A 19755-nucleotide genomic window follows, 5' to 3' on the forward strand; every position below is an offset into this window, starting at 1 on the left:
CCTAGCAAACCAATACTTCAGCCAAGAACACACATTCTTTACAAGTAGTGGTGGGTAAAACCTAGTGTATGTGTAAGTATTGAATATAGATCGTGGCCTTGCAAAGCCTTTGTTCCTCAAAGATAGATATGCCTTGGTCAAGTGCTGTTAAGGCTGTGGTGGCAACATATTTGTACTGCACAAAGTGGTACAATGCCACAAGTAGAGGAGTATGAAAGGAAAAATAGGTATTATTTTTACTCTTTGACGGACATTTAATGTAATTAACCACTAAATCATGTTTAAACTTTGTGTAACAGGGTGGATAATAATTCTTAAATTCTGATTACTCAAAAGGAAGATTTTTCTACTTTCAGACCAATGCCCAAGTCTCCTCAATAAACCCAGACATAAGCTGTGCCTCCATATACAAAAAGGAGGCTTCATCTCATTTCTGAAGACATTTGGAAATCAGAAAAGTATCTAAACCCAATGTCTTTATCTAAAGAAAGTTATAGGCAATAGGGACATAGGCTTGTGAATTTCCACAAAAGCAACAAATACTGTAATTAAACAATTCCAAATACTGTAATTAAGAACTCTACTATACTGTGTAAAACCCCCTAGATTCTTATCATGCTTCGCCACACTCCATGACCTCTAATAAATTTTACATTTCTCAGCTCTAACTGATGCTCTGCACAGGCATTCAGCCTGCTCTAAACTTTCAACTCAAGGGCCAGAGTATTTTGCAACAGAACTAAGCATTGCCTTGATCAGAGGATGTAACTAGGGTACACTTAATCAAATACACTCTCCAAAACAAAGAAATCAGGCTCATACATGTCTCTGTTTCTCCGGGCTTCCTCCTGCTCTTTGTGGTGTCGCCTCCTCTGCCTGGCAGACACATTAGAAGAGGCTGAAGATGTTCCCGATTCAGAGTCCTCTGAACTCTGGCCGCCTGAGCCATGAACATCAAAGAGATGCTGCTCCACGGCTGAGCGGATTGTCTTCTCTAAATACCTGTCAAGCCGAAAAATAAGGTCAATTGAGCTCAAAGACTTTGTGGAGCTCCCTCTCTGCAAGAATAAATAAAGCAAGGGTATCCAAGGGTTATGTTTTATTATGATGGCAAGGCAGTGTAAAATGTCCTAGGGCCATGACATCTGCGAAGAGCTAAGCTTCAGATATCCTGATGTTCAGGTCCCTCAGAACAGCTGAACCTTCCCAATTCATCTTGCTCTTTCTTACTTCTAGGGATATTTGAACCTTCAGTAAACCAGCTAATTTTACTTACTGCAACAGAGACACTGGTGCCTAACTTTCACCCTCCACTTCAATAGTCCTTGCCGTGGCAAAACTGTATTTGATACCCAGCCATGCTGACACCAGTCTCTTGTGCAATCCCAGCTCAGTGAGGCAACATCATCTGCAAGAAGGTGATTCACAGCTGTCTCACAGGGGGATAAGAACACACAAACAGCACCTCACTATAAACTCCTCATATGCTTAAATTGATGACCAAGCACAGGTTTGGTTCTGAGTTCTGTTTCTGCACTGTTCTTGTGCTGTGAATGCACTCACAGCCACCCTTGACTTAAGTCTAGTGTGAGATTGCTTTCAGTCCCGCTGGCAGTAAGAGGGCTTCCACACATGCCACAGCAAGGGAGCCTGTGCATTTGCATCAGCTAAAGATGCGAGACTGCTTGAACTTTCAACACAACCAAATCTCCTGACATTTTCTTGTAATATTTACTTCCTTCCTCCCTCAGAGGACATTTTTATGGGCAAAATCTATTTTTTCCCCACAAAGATCATTTCAAATCACATTTTTTGTGCATCCATGCCCCATCCCTGTTTCTTGCAATGCTTTAGGTATCTGCTGAAGAATGAGTTTTCTCAAACACGCCTGTCCAAAGTCCATATATAGCTCCTAGTGCTTTTTCCATAAATAGAAAAGTTATTTGCAGCATTTGCTGGTTAATTTTCAACTGTGTAGCTGTAAGTATGGGAACCTCTACCTGGGCTGACTTCTCCAGAGAATTCTAGAGAATTCAGCAAAAGTTTTTGCCAAGTTGCTACAGTTGTAAGTCTGCTGACACTGCAGTTCCCCCAAAAGTCAGAGATCTTAACAACTGCAAACCCCATGTGGATTAACTAGGCAAGTATGTCCGTGTTTCATGTATTGACAACAATCAGTTCTGCAAACCCATCAGCCATTGCCACCTCCAGCTCTGGCAAGGAAGCCAACTCATTGACTCTGCTGCTCCCAGTTACGGTAGCAGCATTGAGCCAGGTCCTCTGCTGGGATGCAGACAAGAGCAAGAGGATGACACAGTGCAAATAGCTTCTCTAAATATGCCAGTTCTGTCTAACAAAAACATCACAGGCACAGCATGAGGAAAGAACCACGGGCCTAAGAATTCTTCCGAAGCAAGTGATTTATTATCATGGCAGATGCTTCGGTTTGGGAAACACTGTCTTTGTGTAAGAACAATCCTTAAAGAGAAATCAAAGCTCCAATATACAAAAAATGGTAGCTACAAAATTGTAAGAGACACTTACTCTCCTGTAGCAGGAATGTTACTACTGACTTGTGATACGTGGGCACTGTGTAAAAGAAAAAGAGAGGAGAAAGTTAGATCTAATTATCACCATAACATCTTAAATCCTCTTGTTCTTTGCACCACTAAGATTTAAAGGTCTAAGCTGCCTCAACAATTGCATGTGCAGGCCACAAGCACATGCCGCAAGTTTTCCCTTTAAGAAATTTTCACTTCCATGGTGACGTGGCACATTTTGGCAATGCCAATATCCTCAAGAATTTCCCTGTCATTCCCTTGCAGTAGGCCAAAGTCTAATGGAAAGTATTTCAACCTCAACACGCTGTGTATTTTTTTGGCTTTCTTTTGAGGCTGACTTGAAAAACTTATACACTTAAAAGAGGGCTTAATATTTAAGAATGTTTAAATATTAACAGAGGACAAAGGCAAAACACAGGCTTTGCACAGCTCTCCTGCCATGCTCTGATATTGATATTTTTTGCTTCACATTTTAAAAAATAAAATGTATGCTGTCATCTTTCTCTTTCCCCTCAGACTGTTTTCAGGCTCAGGAAGAGACAATGTGATTGTAGGTGTCTCTGCCCTTCTGAACAAGCTGAGCGCTACCTTGCACAGCTGTTGTCCCTTTGCCAAGCTGAGTCCCATCCTGACCCTTCTTCCCCTACACTGACTGTGCTCTGCAGATAAGGTGACACTTTTTGCCTATTCATCCCTCCTGTGATCTTTGTTAAGTCAAGTAAGTTATAGGCTTAGGGGGTTTCATTTCGATTTATCCCTGTTATCAGCAGAGGAATTAGCAGTACAATGGTTTGATACATTCCAATGAAATGGCACTGTCTGGCCACGATATGAGCCAGGCTGGATGCAATATTCGCTTCTTGTCAAAACAGCCATTCATTGCTTTCAGTCTTTACTAGCTTCTCCCAAATGGTTTCAATGCAAAATCATCAACAGCTGACTTCCCTTCACTAACCAAAGGTTCTCCTCTCTGCTTCCTTTCACTATTTTGCACTTCACCATACAGATCTAGAGCTAGCTAAGAAGCTGTGGCACACTCATGATAACTACTCTGTGGCTTTCCTGGGTTTGAGTGTCACTTGTGGTGGAAGATAGAGGATGAGAAAGGTAAACCAGGGGCCACTACATCCAGTTTAACAAAACAAAGAAACCAGCCTAACTCCTGTAGTGAAGTACAAATGCCAAACACCAGCTGCAAATCAGACTTGCAATATGCTTAAGCTTCCTTCAGCTGAGCCAGTGTGTTCACTTCAGTGTGGCTAAAGCAGTGCCCTAGCCACATGCACATCCCTTCTAGTCCCAGCTTCACACAGTGCTAATCTACAGTCCAGGCACAGATCCCTGGAACAGTGGCACAACATGAAAGCAGTCACAGATGTGCGCCAGTATATCCCACATTACCTGCACAGCACCCAAGCTGCTATGTCATTCAGATGATCTTATGAACAGAAGACATACAAACATGTATCATTGTGCTTATTGTTACGGACATTCAATTTGCACGTAGGACATAAATACATAAATCTGCAACATCCCTCTGTTTCCACATGTAACACTGACTCTTAACTACTGAATAGTGCTGCAATTTGAGGAGCAAGAGCATGTTTCAAGCACCCTACTTGCTTTCCTGTTCACTTACATAAACTATTTGGCCCCTTCCCAGCCCAGAACTATTCTTTAAGACCTGGCCTCCCATGGGAGATGGATTAACAAGTAAGATGCTAGTGTGATAGGCTAAACCACATTATAAGATACAATTTACGTGCTGACTGCTGCTCGCTCCTACATGCGTAGGAGCAAGGTAATATTGTATTAACTTTCCACAATATTCAGATGCAATCCGTACTGAGCAGGGGTGTCTTTCATATCACACTTTTCTTCTTTGTTTTCACGTCCAGAAAACGGTACTGGAGGGGTAGACAGGACTGTTTGGATTCTAGGTTTTTTAAAACATCTGTAGGGTATAGGTATATTTACACATCAGACAAGATAGATCATCTCAGGAAACAGCTCTTCCCTCTATTTCCAGCAGGAAAAAATGCAAACTCCTGTTTCACATAAACTTAATAAAAGGCTAAATACTGCATATGAGAAAACTTTATGCCATTAACTCCATCTGCAGTATTCAAGGCCAACAGTCACTTTCTGCAAACGACCTGCATGACCAAAAACACACCAGCCTCTTTACCTGAGAAGCAGTAAAAAGAAGAAACAGAAGATGAAGCTGCAAAATATTTAAGTAAAATGCCAGAATCTTTCATAATGCCTCAATACATTCTGTAGTTGTCTAATTCTCAGTTAACTGTGCTTTACTAGTACTGATTCAGTTTTAAGTCCATTAACCTTGCTAATTCATAATGATGACTATCTGTGTAACAATTACTTTGTGGTATCTGGAAAAACCCTACTCAGACAATACAGATTCTGTCAAAGAGCCAGTGATGCCGTGATTATGAAACTACCAACAGATAACAAGGAGATACACATATAGATGCACACCAGCTGAGTGGATGATTACAAAATGAAGTTCTGACATTCTGATTTTATTGTATTTTCCTTCTAAATACTGCGTCCTTGTATACTGAATACAACTTTATTCTTAGCCCTGTAATATTCCAATACTCTCCTATTAGCCCTCTCTCAATACGATGGAGATTTAAAATCAGAGTTTTTCCAGACACACTAGGTTTTTTTTTTAATTCCACAACTGGTAACTTTCCTTGCTACTTCATTTAAATGCATTGCTAAATGCTTTATTTACCCTGCATCAGCTTTTTTCACCTTGAGGAAGTTCACATCCAAAACAAACACTGGAGGGGAGAGAGCTACACAGCAGCTTCAGTTCAAGCTTGCCCAGGGATAGAGCAGGAGGTGCTCAAGCACATTAGCAAACTGAGGGAAAGGCATAGCTATGTAAGGATTTCAACTCAAGAGCAACCAGGCAGACAGGATGTATCCTGCAGGATTTTCCAAACTTCTTGGGTGGCAAAGTCACTCTGCCTTCGGATCTATGCTTCACAGAGCAGGTGAGGTGAGGCGTGCCCAGAAGAGCCCTCTTGGCATTCCTGCTTGTGCAGGCAGCTGCCTCGGAAGGGCTCCTTTGCTCAGTAAATCATCCGGACAATGGGAACTCATGATCTGTTTTGGTTAATTATTTTCCCCTCACGGCCTGCTCATTTCACTGATACGTATGGTCAATTATCTCCACAGCCACATTATCTTTATTAAATTATGCAGAGCATGCTGAGAAACAGCAACGTTCAACAGAAATTAAAGGTTCTTCCTGGGTGACAAGAAGCAGCAGGAGAGTTTCCCAGTGCTGGGGACTTTTACTTTCAGAGAGGCAGCCACAAAACCTGCATCAAGGCACACAGCTGTTTCAAGCACTATAAACTTTTGAACTGGCTTCTTAAGACCTTCACATTGTGAAGTCTGACCTCTAGCACTTCCCAGTGTTGTCTAACTTGTTTACTCAAGTCTTCTGCTCACTTTCAGAGGTGCCCCATCAGCTCTAGATGTCTTGCTTCACACGTAAGGTAAACTCTTATTGCACAGTCTCTTCTCCCATTCTGTTTCAACCTCAAGTATGGGAAGGTGGTATTTTCCGTCACCTTTACACATATTAAATCTCCTCTGCCCCCTCTAACTTTAAAAAATACCCACCAGAGTAAGAACTATCTCATGCAGTAGCTGCACCCTGTTTGCTCTGCACTGGGCATCTTGTGTCAGCAGGCAAATAACTGAGCTGCATATCAAACTCCCTCTCCTGTTGTATTTTTCACTTAAGGCACTAATGAGCAAAATGTATCAGCATCCATCTATTACAAAAGCAAAGTAAAAACATCAATCAGAGTAAACTCAGTGGCATAAAATTTTCCCAAATTGGGTTTCAATTTATGAAGTCAATGAATGAATTCCTGACCATATTTAATGGCCTAAATGATAAGACAGAGTTGCAATATGGAACTAAGGTCACTCATTGCCAAGATTTATTTACTATCCATCTGCTTTATTGAGGAAGAAAACCAACTTTTTTTCCTGTTCTTGTTTTCTGTTTTCTTTTTTTTTTTTTTTAAGCCAAGCATAACAGTAAGAAAGCCTCAACAGATGCAGAAACTTTAAACCATTTTGCCATTCCAGTAAAGTAGAGGATGTTTAAATGGCTTTGACATTTCACATGGGAAATTTCTGAAGTCCTCCCAAATATATTATTCCAACCCATGACCTAGGAAATTCCTTTTCCATAGGTATTTATATAGTTTAAACATTGTTCACTGTCCATAACTTGCCCACTGTGACATTCAATACTGCAGACTCACATGGAATCTATTTTACGACAACTACTTCATTTGACACACATTCCCCAAAGAGAAGGACTGTGTCTGTACATAACACACAAAAATAATGAATTAAAAAATATAGAGATGTGCTTTTATTTTTTGGGATGTTTCATCACACAGAGGACACGCGTTCAGTGTTTTCTAGCACCCTTATGCTTTCACAAGTTCAGATCCAACTATCCTTGCTTTAAATTATATTTGACACTAACCTCTTCCTATGCAGAAAATTAACCCCACTAAAAGCATCTGTCTTGTTTTCTTCGGGGCTCCTGTTTTTGACTTGCACTGACATCACCCTTTGTGATGGGTGCATGCTGACACCTACTGCTTGGAGCAGAGACAATCCTGAAGGGGATTCATACACATCACCTGATTTAGCTTGGTGAATTTGGATGGCGGTGTCTACGGAGGTTCCTCTACAGAGGAGAGAAATATGCCTCAGGGGATCTCAGACACACTCAGTAGCTGGACACTGCAAGCAGGGGCATGCTGCAGCCTGGTGTTTATTTTCAACCAGTGCTGAAGTGATGAAAGACATTAACATGCATCACACAATATAATCATGACACGTAAAAGGACGCAGCACCCCTTGTGGGCCTTAGGATCTCTTATGGCATGTGCCACCGAGGAGGAGGTGTTCAGGAAGGTGGCAGGTGTGAAATTTGGACAATATTTTTCAGTTTCTTCAGAAAACTGACCTGAGAACAAACAGGGTAAACCATCTTACACAATATTCCGCAGGCTAAGAATACCTGACTTGTATTATATAAAGAGAGTTGTCTCAAATAACAATTATTCAAAGGAGAACCAGTTGGCTATACTGGATACTGCCAACAAGATATTAGTACTTAAAGGAAAAGAAGTATGAAAACAAACAAAACTGTAAAATGCTTTGCCCTGCACTCATGGGTATCTGAGGCAATTTTTGGCACTGCTCGTGATGCCAGCTCTCGTCCCAGTTTCAGTTTAATCCTCTGCATGTTAACAAGGAAATTCCACACTACAAAGCTTTTGACTTTTTATCTCTGTAATATCACTCTGGTTTATGTCAGGATGTACTCATCAAGAAACTCCTGAAACCATCTACGTGACTAATGTGTCAAATCTGAGGCATATACGCCATCATAAAGCACGTCTGTAGGTTCCCTGTCTTCTAAGAACTCATTGCACATGTTGAGAAGTGTACTTACAGAGAAGTGCTGTTGCCAGATGCTGCTTCATTACCTGAAACTGAGCACTGTTTCTCAGTACTGATTACTCAGTACAGCTGGCGTCACAGTTTTATTATGGAATTATACAATGAGCACCATTATACATTTTTTAGCAGTCTTAACTCCCTTTACCACCAAGTTTTGTTACAAAGGTTTTGGAATGTAAATGTCCTTCAGGCATGACTCCCTGGAACAATTAATCACCCAGTAAGGTTTTCCTCTTCTTTGAACAGTGCAGAAACCTCCATGCCTGGTATGGAGCACAGCTGAGTCAACAAATTGTCTTAACCAAGGAGTACAGAGAGGACAGGATAATCCTGGTCAGCAGTAGGTGGATTTAAAACCCCAGATCTCATCAACTGGTCAAGCTCACCTCAACCTTGCAATGCCTAACAAAAGAAGGCTCCAGCTACAAAATTTCTAGTTTCTGTCTGAGCTTTTTCATAGTGTGTTTGCCCACATTTTTTCTTGCATCAGTACCGTGACTTAACATAAACAACTCTTCTCTGCCTAAACCCCCAGTGGAATATGTGTACTTCGGTTCATCTCTTACATTAAATAAGCTTTCCCTGCTCTTTTCTCTACTTTGTAACAAGGTCTGCCCACACTTCTTTAATCACCTTCACAAATCTAATGCCCCAGAGACATGAGTTACTGAAGTGTATGAGGCCTCACCTGACTCTTGTACAAGGGCATGCACACTTCCTCTATACTGAAAATATTTCACTTTGTGTATCTACTGTCATGCGATTACTTCAACTTGAGTATTTTTATCCCATGCTTCCCCTGTCCATCCCTCCATGAACAAGTATGCCCAGGTCCTTTCTTTCCCTGGCATTTCTAAATGTGAGGAACTCCCCTTTCATGTAATGGACTGTCATTATTAGTCCTGAGATATATGACTTTATCACCCATGTTATTACTTTTCATCCTATAACTTATATTTCATGCTTATCTTTACATATCTCTATGTCAATCTCAGTCATTCTGTATCATATCTCACTATCACGTATTTTCTCCCAGTGGACATTCCCATCCCAACCACTCCTAAATTTCTGCTATAAGCCCAGATCATGAGCATGACTCTATTTTATTATGCCAGTGGCCATTAAATAAAAAAAGCCTATGACACTTAAGGAGCTCTACCAGCAATCTCCTCCCTCTCCTACCAGCAATACCTACAGGTCTTATCCCCTCCCTACCCATCTTCAAGCTCTAGTACTAATGCTCATTTTCTCCATACAACTGGCATGATACAAACCATTTTGCTGACATCAGACAGACTAGATATATTGCTTTTCTTTGTCTCTGGAAAGTCTTATGAAAGATAATTTGGTTTTATTGGTATCACCTCTCTTGAAAAACCTGTCACATTTTGCCTCATTTACTACTTACTCTCATACTGTTAATGGCTGCTTATTCCCTTACAGAGCAGCAGTGGTGATTAATGCTTGGTCATGACTTCCCAATGTCCAAAGGAAAAAAAAACAACAATCAATCAAACAAATCCACAACCCTACATCAGTGTCCTTTAAAGAAATAGTGTGTTGGTGGCATTCTGACAGTTCTGACTTAAAGCTAAGGCCTCAAGCATTTGCCTTATTTTTAAAAATAACATCAAGGGAAACATCTCCATTGCTAGCAGAGATGGTACAGCACTGAAGAATTAAGTCTGGTTTGATCCTACCAAAACTCGTTTACAAAGGGACACAATGCTCCTTCAGTCTGGCAAAAGCCAAGTATTATGCAATGTTTGGAAGCTAAAGAGCTCTTGTTCCCATTTAATTAACTTGTTGCGTAATTATCTGTTTGGAACTACTGTATAAATGCAGTAGCGTCTGCTCTGTACATACACAATACATGATTCACTTGAAGGATTACTTGAACGGCATTTCAAGCTATGTAAGTGTAGCTGGTAGCAATACAAATAGATTTGACCATCAGACAGCTAAAGCAGACAATCTCTCCTTCCTTTTCATGGTGTGAAACGCAGGTCCTATATATGTCATGCACAGCTCTGGGGCAACAATTAGAACATTCAAAGCTAGGACAGAAAAATCTGGCCACACACTCAAGTTCTCAGTTGTTGAAGCACCATGAATTGCCCAGCCTGCACCAGCTCTCCTGCCAAATTAACTGCACTTGGCAACTGACCTCAGGAGCACACATTTCTGATGTGTGATAAATAGCAGAAAGACTTAAAAGCTGTTAGCTTTATTTACAAATAACTGTGTCTTAGCAATGTTATGTACAAGACACAAGCTTGGCATGAAGCCTTATGCTGCAAGGTATGCTGCTTCCTCTCTGCTCCTGCTAGCCATTTCTTCACTATCCAACTATGTATTTATTCCTGACTCTTCCTTTCCTATTTGCAGGATACATTCCCCTGGAAATGCACCCCTTCATTCCAATGGACACACTAATTCTTTGCTCCCCATCCTAATACGCCCACATCCCCATTTAAAATTTCCAAACCTGCTCCCTCTCTCACAGAAATGTCCTGTTTTGATACCAGTTTCCTCAGGTCCACTCCTTGCTCGCTATCTCCTTAGCAAGCCTGACAAGGTCAGCTGAAGACAATCTCTTTCCTGGATCATTTTCCTGACCCAGAAAAGGGTTTGGGACAATTTTAAGCAGTATGACAGATGGAAACATAATGAAAGCCTACAATCATCTGAAGGTCACATTTAGCCAGAAAGAAAGAGAGGGACTATTTTCAGTGGCAAGACAGGATTGATGATTAAAACTAAAGAAAACTTGTGACAGGGGAATTTATGCACCTACAAAATAATCTCGCAAAAGGCAGAACCTCCCTCGACAGTTTCGAGCTTTTGAAGCACAGACTAGGCAATATCTTTACAAATACACTGCAGGGAATGATGATGCATGAACAGGAAGGTAGACAAGGCCACACAACCAGGTTAATTCACTAACTCACAGTTCTGCACTGTTTTAATGGAAGCCTCCATACTAAGAGTATGCATGAAACACGCTTTCTGTACTTCATGCTAGAAAAATTCTCTAAAAAAAAACCCCAAACTACAAAGATAAACAGGAAAATATGCAAGAGAATTAAGATGTTTCAGAGATCATTGTAAAAATTCCAAATATCACTGCTCTCACAAAAAGCACCACAGGGATTTCTTTTTATTTGTTTAAACTCTGCAGAGATCAAAGAACTCAATTATAATATCTGTCCCTTCCTCCTCTGCAGCCCTTCGCTGTTAATTGCCCTGGCTCCTGTTCTTCCACTGAGTATAAATGAAAGCACTGGAATTGAGCCTGCTACCAAGGCAAGCAGAGCAAACTTTCACTGATGTCAACAGAATTAGGCCACTTTTACAGGCAGTGACTTTGCCCTCCAGTTGGCAAAACAAGAAACGCCGTTTGTTCAAATGCAGCGCAAGTGCCATTCCCTCCGGAAAAGGCGTGCTTGGGACCCAGACACTCTCATGGAATCACAGAATGGCTTGAGTCGGAAAGGACCTTAAGATCATCTACTTCCAACTCCCCTGCCTTTCTGGGCTGCAGCAGAGGAGCAGCTGCTGTACAAGCTGCTGACTCATCATCTGGTTCCTGGTTTCTTTCTCAGCAGCACATGCTGCTAGTTCCCCAAAGCTTGTGGTAAAAATCTCTCCTGTGCCCGCAGATTATAAGCTACTTATGACGGGCATCTAAGCTATGTAATAAACTGAAGAAAAGAGGAAATGGATGTCTATCTTCTAATTAATAATTTACAAGACTGGCATTAAACCCTGAACCTCGTCTCTAAATACAAAAAATTGCAACAGAGTTTGTATCTCTGAAGACTCATTCATCCTACTGGCTGAGCAATAATTACAAACTTCACATGGATCTTCTGTTTGATTACAGTCTGTTGAGCATTTCTGGCCTCACTCCCCACATTTAATTCCAGTAACAAGTCAATCCCACCCAGAAAAATAAATTAAATTAGCTGAGTAAATACCTCACGTAGAAGGGTGACATAGGCCTCTCATCTTCCTGGGAGCTGAAACCAAAACACATTGTTTAAAGTTAGTATGAAGCTCTGACTTGTATTTACATTTCAAGATACTCTTTAAAAGCTGATATAACACAAGCAAAACAGTACACCTGTTACAGAGGTAACACTTATATCTACTTTGTCCTCCAATTGTAGTCATGAAAGAAAGCTTTAAGTTACATTCCTTAAACCCTGAGAATCCAACGCATTTCTCAGTACCCACAAACATGATGTAACAGATCTCCTGTCAGATGGCCAGGAGTTACTCCAGCTCTGCAGCAGTGCAAGGACTATTCCCATAGCAACAATAAAGCATTTCACCAGCAGAACCACCAGTCTTTTGCTGTCTGCTGTTCCAGAATTAAACAACCAAAACCGAAAGTTGAGAAAAAAAACCACACAAGTGACATCTTGAGAGACCAAAGTAATGGCCATGGGTATGTGCACGAGGCTATAAATTGCTCAGTTGCTCCTGTGGAAAGCCGATTTGACTATGCTGAAATCTCCCTAGACTTGAGGTCAGGGGCTGCCACTGGCTGGCATGCAGCTCCCCAGATAAAATGGTGTTTCAGTGGTCAACTTACTTGGCCCACACATAACTACCTGGTGTGTGGCCAAACCGTTCCTTGATCCAGCTCATCACACCTGTGCTGCTTGAGGGTGAGAATGAGCTGCTGAGGCATGGAAGCTTAAAGGTGTGGTGGACTGATGGTTTAAGTCAAGTTAAGACTGTGCCTCTACACGGGGTTCAAATGAATTTCACCTCATCATTCCAACCAGATAAATGGTCAGCCTTGCAGGGCATTTAAGCCTTGTAACTCTCCAGAGCAGGACACTCCTTTTTCCAGGCATGCATGAAACGCTACTAAGGTTGATTCATCCCCAGCGGACTTTTAAATGGGTCTGCTGAAGAACACAGCAAGTTCAGCAGAAAGGCAGAAAAGACAGGAAGCTACGTAAATTACTCTAACAAAAGCAGAAAGGATAACATCCCACAGGCGTTGGAAATCAAGTATTTCCCTGATGCTTTCGCACTGTTTCAGCGGCATGGGACCATACCAGAGCTCAGGAATTTGCCACAGGTACTCAACCACAGGTCCCGGGGCACTGCCATCCATTGTTTTTGAGCTTGTTCAGAGCATAATATGGGAGAATGTGCTAGGTGAGATGAGCTCAGATTCAAACTGAAGTCACTTGGGGGCTTCAATCACCCTGACCACTTCAACAGCAATCTGAAGTAGATCAGGCTTGAAAAGACAGCCTAAATCTGTTAATCTCTAGAATGCTGAAGAATTTTTATTTGCCAGTTTATAAGATCTTTTCTAAGCATAGAATAAATGGGAAAGCAACATATCTGTGGGTTTTGTAGCTAGGAGATCAAATACCTTCTGCAGCTTCCACCAAAGCCAGATGATGAGCTGTAACTGGCCTGCAGCCAGGTAAGCACCCTGCTTTCACACTGTATATAGCCAGAGGCAGATCTGCAGATTTCACCATGGCTCATTTTGAGCCCAGCCAATGTTATAACAGATTCTCAAATATGAATGCCAAATCTGTATTTGTGGGAATGAGGAGGCAGGATGCAAGGGAGCTGGAAAGGTCGGGGAGGCAGACAGACAGACAAGCAAGCCAGTGGACCAGGAAAAAATCACAGGGGTTTAATTCTGCACCATTTTGACCTCCCCCCACTACAGTATGCAGAGACTTGAAGCGAGACAAGTACAGACATCTACAGAAAAGACCCTCCGGCACATCATGCATGTAGCCCAAAATACTGATTCAAGGGTAACACCAAATACCACAGACCGGAAGGAAGAGAAGCCGCTTCCGAAATCAGTGCAGTCTGCCAAAACTCGCATCATCTCCGTAACACAGCAGTGACTGGGCAGTTTTCAGCAGCTTCCCAAGACTGGGAGCACAGCTGCTACTGGAAACTTTGCTGCCACTTCCACAAGGAAGTCTTCAGCAGCTTGAGCAAGCTGCAGTTGGCCACTGCTGCGGAAACACTGAATGCTGCTGTCACCCTCCTTGAAGACCCAGCCAGCGCATAGAGCAGTGCACAACAGGCTGAGAGCAAAGTAGATGGTGCAGTTGCCTCTGCGAGAACTGAGGCAAACATCACCTGCAGGGGTTTTGAGACAAACTGCCATGGCCTGGAGACTGCCTAGAAATAGTGTAGGGAAACATGGAAGTGCCCATCATTGCCCTTCCCAAAAGACAACCTGCAACAAAAGCATGTGTAAGTACCTCTGCCAAGTTGAGGCTCTCTCCCCTGACAGCATGCAGTTTCTCAGCTTGCATGCATAAGTTATCTCTTTATTTACACTCACAGAATATAAGTATAAATAAAAAAAATAAACACACACACATTTTTAAGTGTAAAGAAGTTACTCTAAATTCACAAAGCTGCTGGTAAAGTTTTCTGCTATGTTCAGTTCATTATGTTAACAGCTGTACTTGTAATCTCAATGGCAAATGCTCCTTTGTGTACAAGTGGTGGTTGTCAAAGTGGCACCAAACATGCTTTATTTTCCACCATAAAAACCCTTCCTCATTTCAGGGTTTGTAACTGACTTACAAGTCACAGAAGCACAGTAATACTGAAAAAGCTGAAGTAACTTTCTTATATTCACACTCCCGCTAGTTGAGTTGACAGATCATATGGAAAAGCAGTATTCAGCAGGGACCCTGAAACCTACTGCATTTCTTTCCTTTTCTTCCTCAGCAAGTACAACTGCTGCTCCACAAGTCAAAGCAAGTCTTTATCTGTACAAAAAAATACTATCCACTCATACAAAGAAACCGAGGAGAAACAAATACTTTAAGAACATTAGCTGGGAATGAGGGAGAAAGAAGCTTCAGAAATCAGAAACCAAATACCAATTTCATTTGATCATCATGTTTCAAAATTTCACATGGTTGATAATAATTGTAGCTGTGCATTACCCCTCTTATCCAATAGTGCTTTATAGTTTTACAGGTGCAGCACTGACCAACAGCTGCATCTGAGATGAAGAGCTCAAAGCTAACTAGTATGAAATCTAGGCTTTTGAAAAAAACATCAAAATCTTCTAATTTTAAAAAGATCTCCTGCAGATGAGTGAAGCACATTATCCATTACACCCCACAATCATTAAAAACAGTATCCCAAACACCTTACCCTAACTTCATGCACTTTTGTCAACTCATCAACTTCATGCACCTCAGTCAACTCATCTATGCAAGGTGAAAGACGTGAGTTGTATAAATTAAAAATAGATTTAAACCACCTACTCAACAACTATAATTCACAAACCCTCAAACTAGATGTGAGACTTCTGAGTCCTACTGCAATCACTTAGTGCACAAGGATTCTGTTTCAATTAAAATAATTTATGAAATAATGAATTGTTTGTGTTGTAAGGTAATAAACTGACGTGCTTATATTATACACACAAGCACAGATTACTTTAATAAAATAAATGAAAAGTGTGTGAGAGGTTTTAAACCTGTGTATACCTAATCACATGGTTTTGGATATAAAAGAGACAAGCAAGAAAAATGTGCAAGATATGAATCATATATGATCATCAGATGATATTACACAATGAACAGGCTAGAAATTGGTTTAAAACTTTCTTAGTCACTATCACTCTATGCTGATCAATAAACTGCTTTCTTGTTTTTAAAACTCCTTGTATTGAAGGGTTTATTAGGTTTATTAGTATTGCTAGGAAGCCCTTTCTATCATGTATCCTCCCAAAAGAAAATGCTAGAAGTCATTAAGATATGTGTAACATTGAACTGTACTGTACTGTACTGTACTTAGGCTGCATAATTCCTCTTTGGTTAAAAGCATATACAACCCTTCCAGAAAGAAAGGAAAGCTTAATACCTGGCACAGTGAGTGATCTGGCAATCCAAGTCAGTCATCCACAGTAAATGGAGGGGACAAGTCATTCTGATGTGCACCTCTTGCACGGTCCCAATTTCTACCTTGCCCAGCAAAGAATTCATCCATTAGGCAGACAGGGTTGGTAGTAAATTAGATGTGGGTTTTTTTAGTACCCTTAAAGTTTTCTCTAACTATACTCATTTTTTATAGCCAGAAGGCACTGGAGGTATTAAATAACTTAAAAATCTCCTAGTTATTTATTCAACTATCAGTGATCACCTGGCCAAGCAGGTGAGTGCAAAACACAGCAGTCTCTTTCTTCTCAGATATATACATAGCTCCCCTAAACCAAGGGATTAAACAGGAATTAACTGCTCTTTAATGCAATACTTGGGAAAGAAATTTCTCACACTCCTAAAGGACACCTAAATATCTGATGATTTCCTTCTTGCTAAAAAAAAAAAATACAAGCCAAACTGAAAAAAACCTGTTCTCTTGATTTTAGAGCAAAGGAAGTAATATTGCCATGTCTGACCTCCACTGAGCTAACAAAACAAACTTGTCAGGCTGGAAGGAATGCCAGTATTGCCCATCACTTATTTTAGCACATCTTAGGATTTTCAGGCACATGTATTGTACAGCATTTACGCAACACATCCTTTCTGCCTCTAAAGAAGGAAATAGGAAAGCCTGGGTGAAGACTAACTGTTAAACGATAAATTTCTATTACAGAACCACAGCTACCTTTTTTTTTGCCTTCCCCTTTTGCAATAGGAATGTTACAGGCAACAGTTCACCCATCACATACTCAAATACATGATGATGGTGTTATTTTCTTTCCCTGATGCCTCATCTTGTCCTTAAGAAAGAATAAGGGAACTGCCGGCTTGTTGCAGAGCTCAAGCTGTAAAATACCCATTTATACAGAGTTCCCAATTTATTAACATGCATATAGGATACTCCAGTCCCAGCCCCCTCACTGGCTTGAGCTCTCACCCCAGGTCAGAGGGTGGCTCAGGGCCTTTCCCTCTTGTTTTATTTGCACTTAATTATCAGCAGTTCTTCCGTCCCAGCTTGCTGGCACTGGAACCTCCATTGTAAAGCTACCGCTGCTTTCCTACTCCACATCACTTTTCAAAAGTTGTGGAATATTTAGTTGATTAAATAAGAAAAAAAAAAAAGGGTTTTGTTGTTTGGTTTTATTATTTTTTTTTTTACAATAATGAAAATGTACTTTGACTCAAGTGTCAACATTTCGCACCAGAGATGAAGGGCCTAAACATTGGCAGGGTCATGCTGCTCAGCCAAGGTCATGTTTTCCTAATGCCTTGTCACAGGTTCTATTTGTTCTGACCTCAACAGTTAGATAAAGAAATGGCTCACTTTCTATTCCATCACAGATATTCTGGACTCAAAAGAAATTAATTATTTTTTAGTGAGAATGCTTTTCTTTCAGGCAATGAGATAGCTGCTTCTAATGTTAGCGCAATCAAACAAAAAGGCATTGAAAATTCAGTGGCATCAAATTACTAATGATATCAAAAGTTAATGCAGCTTTTGGGGGGAGGAAAAGGAAAGCTGAGTTTGAGTTACATCTTAAGACTTCAAAGTTATCTTCCTCTTGTCTTCTCACCATTTAGAACCACTGTGTCACCTTGGATTAACAGACATGCCATTTTTGTAAAAGCAGAGGATTTTACCAATATTGTTTATTTACTTATTCTGACATTCAATATTAACAACACTTAAAACACCTTCAAGAAAGCCTAAATTTTGAGGCCACAGTAGTGCTTTTTGCTGAGTGTCTTGTCTTAGCCATGAATTTTTCAGCACCTTTTTTCCCTACGTCATTTCCCCATAAAAGTTATTACAAGCTTGCGACAAATGCAAGATTGAAACTGCTCATGAAAATTTATTGCATACTTACTTTCTCAATAGAATGATTTACTCATAGCTTGTGCTTCACAGCAGTGGGTAAAAGGTAATGTTTTTGCAAATGAGAACTAGCAGGCAATAAACATGAGCTTCTTCCTTCAAATGAAGACTCAAAATAAATTTTCTTCAAATAAATATTGAGGTATGTTATGAAAAAGAAGGAATAATAATACCACCCCTGATGCAAGAGCAACCATAAATTTAATCTAACATGATAACACTGGTGATACAATGGTCATCATGAAAAGTCGGCACTTACCATCAATTGTTAGGCAATACCACCCTTGCTCTATACCCTTAATCAGAGGAGCAGGGAGGAAGAATGCTCTATATAGTAACTAAGAAACAAATAACTAACAGCTATTTCTCTGTGAGAGTTATATCCATGCAAACATTAGCATCTTCCCTGAAATCTTACAGTCACAACTATAACATGTTGTTCCAGATATTTATTTCTAGTCTTCACTATAGTTACACTTAAACCTAACTATGCTTACCACCGAAAACAAGTTAAGCTCCTGCTTAAGTACCTGCATAAGCTCTTGATCAAATGAACCACGTGTCATAATACTGGGTGGAGAACCCAGCTTCTTTATTCTGAACTCACATTCTCTGCAAAATATTTCCAGTAACTTGGGTGGGGTGGATTGGTATTGGTTTAAATATTAATCTCCAAAGGATCCTGCCATCTTCTCCAAAGCTGTTTCTTCAGCAGTGCTTTTCCTCAAGGTCTCTCGAAGTTAAGTCTTAATCCTGCAAGATCAGTGTGCAGCAATGTAACAGTGGGGTCACAGAAAGGGACCTCTTTGTGGAGAGATCCCTTGGAGCCTTCCAAAAGCATGAGATTCTGTCTCCTGTTTCATCTGGCATTCGAAATACCAGTATTACTATTTCATAGAGACAAGCTGAGGTGAATATGAAGGATCCATCACATATCCAAGGAACATATGCTATTTCTTGTTCTATCTTCCACAGCCAAGATTAAAGAAAAAATACCCAAGCCTAGAGTAGGAGCATTTTAATTCTAGGAAACACTAACATATAGCACAGCCATACACATTGAGAATATACTTGATTATCCACAGGCAGAACTGTGCAGGCTGTGCTTTATAAGGCACTGAGATTGAAGCATGTTGCCTGGACAGAGAGGAATAAAAAATATGCTGAAGCCTTTTTGCACACCTCCTCCTACTTCAAAGCAACATCAGGGAAGCACAGGCTATCCCACAGCAAGCTGAAATGAGAGGTAGTTCTTGCTGACTAAATACCACTATGAGCAAGAGGCTGATTTTCCATTTCTATTAACATATCTGAATCTAATGGAACATAATTTGACAGCATAATTTTGTGTAATTATTTTCTACTTACTATCCTCCTGGACTGCAAATATGTTTATCTTTTATAAAATGATGTCAGTGTTAAACAGCTCGCTTTTGTTGTTTTACTTCTTAAACTAGTTGGGGCTTATTATGAAACACAGGGCAGTGTCTTTCCTTGTACTTGTGGTTTGGCAATAGTCCTCACTAGAATAAAACTAGAAAATGGGTCAGAAAGAGGCGGAATGAGTGTACCAGACAAAGTCTCACCTCTTCTCAGAATTTAACAGTGTGAAGTTGCATAATGCACACATACCTGTTGCATTATAATGGTAAGAACTGTCACCAGGTAACCAGCAATTTCAGTTTCAGGATTGTTAAAAGCTTGCATGCTTCAAATAAAAGTATCTAAGAGCCCAGTTTTTAGGTAAATATTCATATTTTCTTGCTTACTTAGGTGGACACTCCAGAGGCAAACACTGCAGAAAGTTTCCACATCAATTTCCTCATTTAAT

At 40.5% G+C, this 19755-nt stretch overlaps 1 protein-coding gene across 10 annotated transcripts in view; it reads right to left on the reverse strand.

Moving 5' to 3' along the window:
- FAM13A (family with sequence similarity 13 member A) overlaps positions 1-19755 on the reverse strand; it is a 132944-nt gene that overhangs the window by 37668 nt on the left and 75521 nt on the right. For 5 of the 10 annotated variants that reach the window (XM_057418008.1, XM_057418007.1, XM_057418005.1 and 2 more), the window contains 3 exons: positions 12080-12121; positions 2545-2589; positions 823-1002 (listed from right to left, as the gene is read on the reverse strand). In XM_057418008.1, coding sequence (XP_057273991.1) covers positions 823-1002; positions 2545-2589; positions 12080-12121 — 267 coding nt within the window. The remainder of the gene's footprint in view (positions 1-822; positions 1003-2544; positions 2590-12079; positions 12122-19755) is intronic. The other 5 variants (XM_057418006.1, XM_057418014.1, XM_057418010.1 and 2 more) reach the window with 4 other exon arrangements.

The sequence above is a fragment of the Pezoporus wallicus genome, unplaced genomic scaffold (assembly GCF_028554395.1).
Source record: "Pezoporus wallicus isolate ANWC-B61680 ecotype Strahan unplaced genomic scaffold, APGP_CSIRO_Pwel_v1 contig_6999, whole genome shotgun sequence".
NCBI classification, from domain to species: Eukaryota; Metazoa; Chordata; class Aves; order Psittaciformes; family Psittacidae; genus Pezoporus; species Pezoporus wallicus.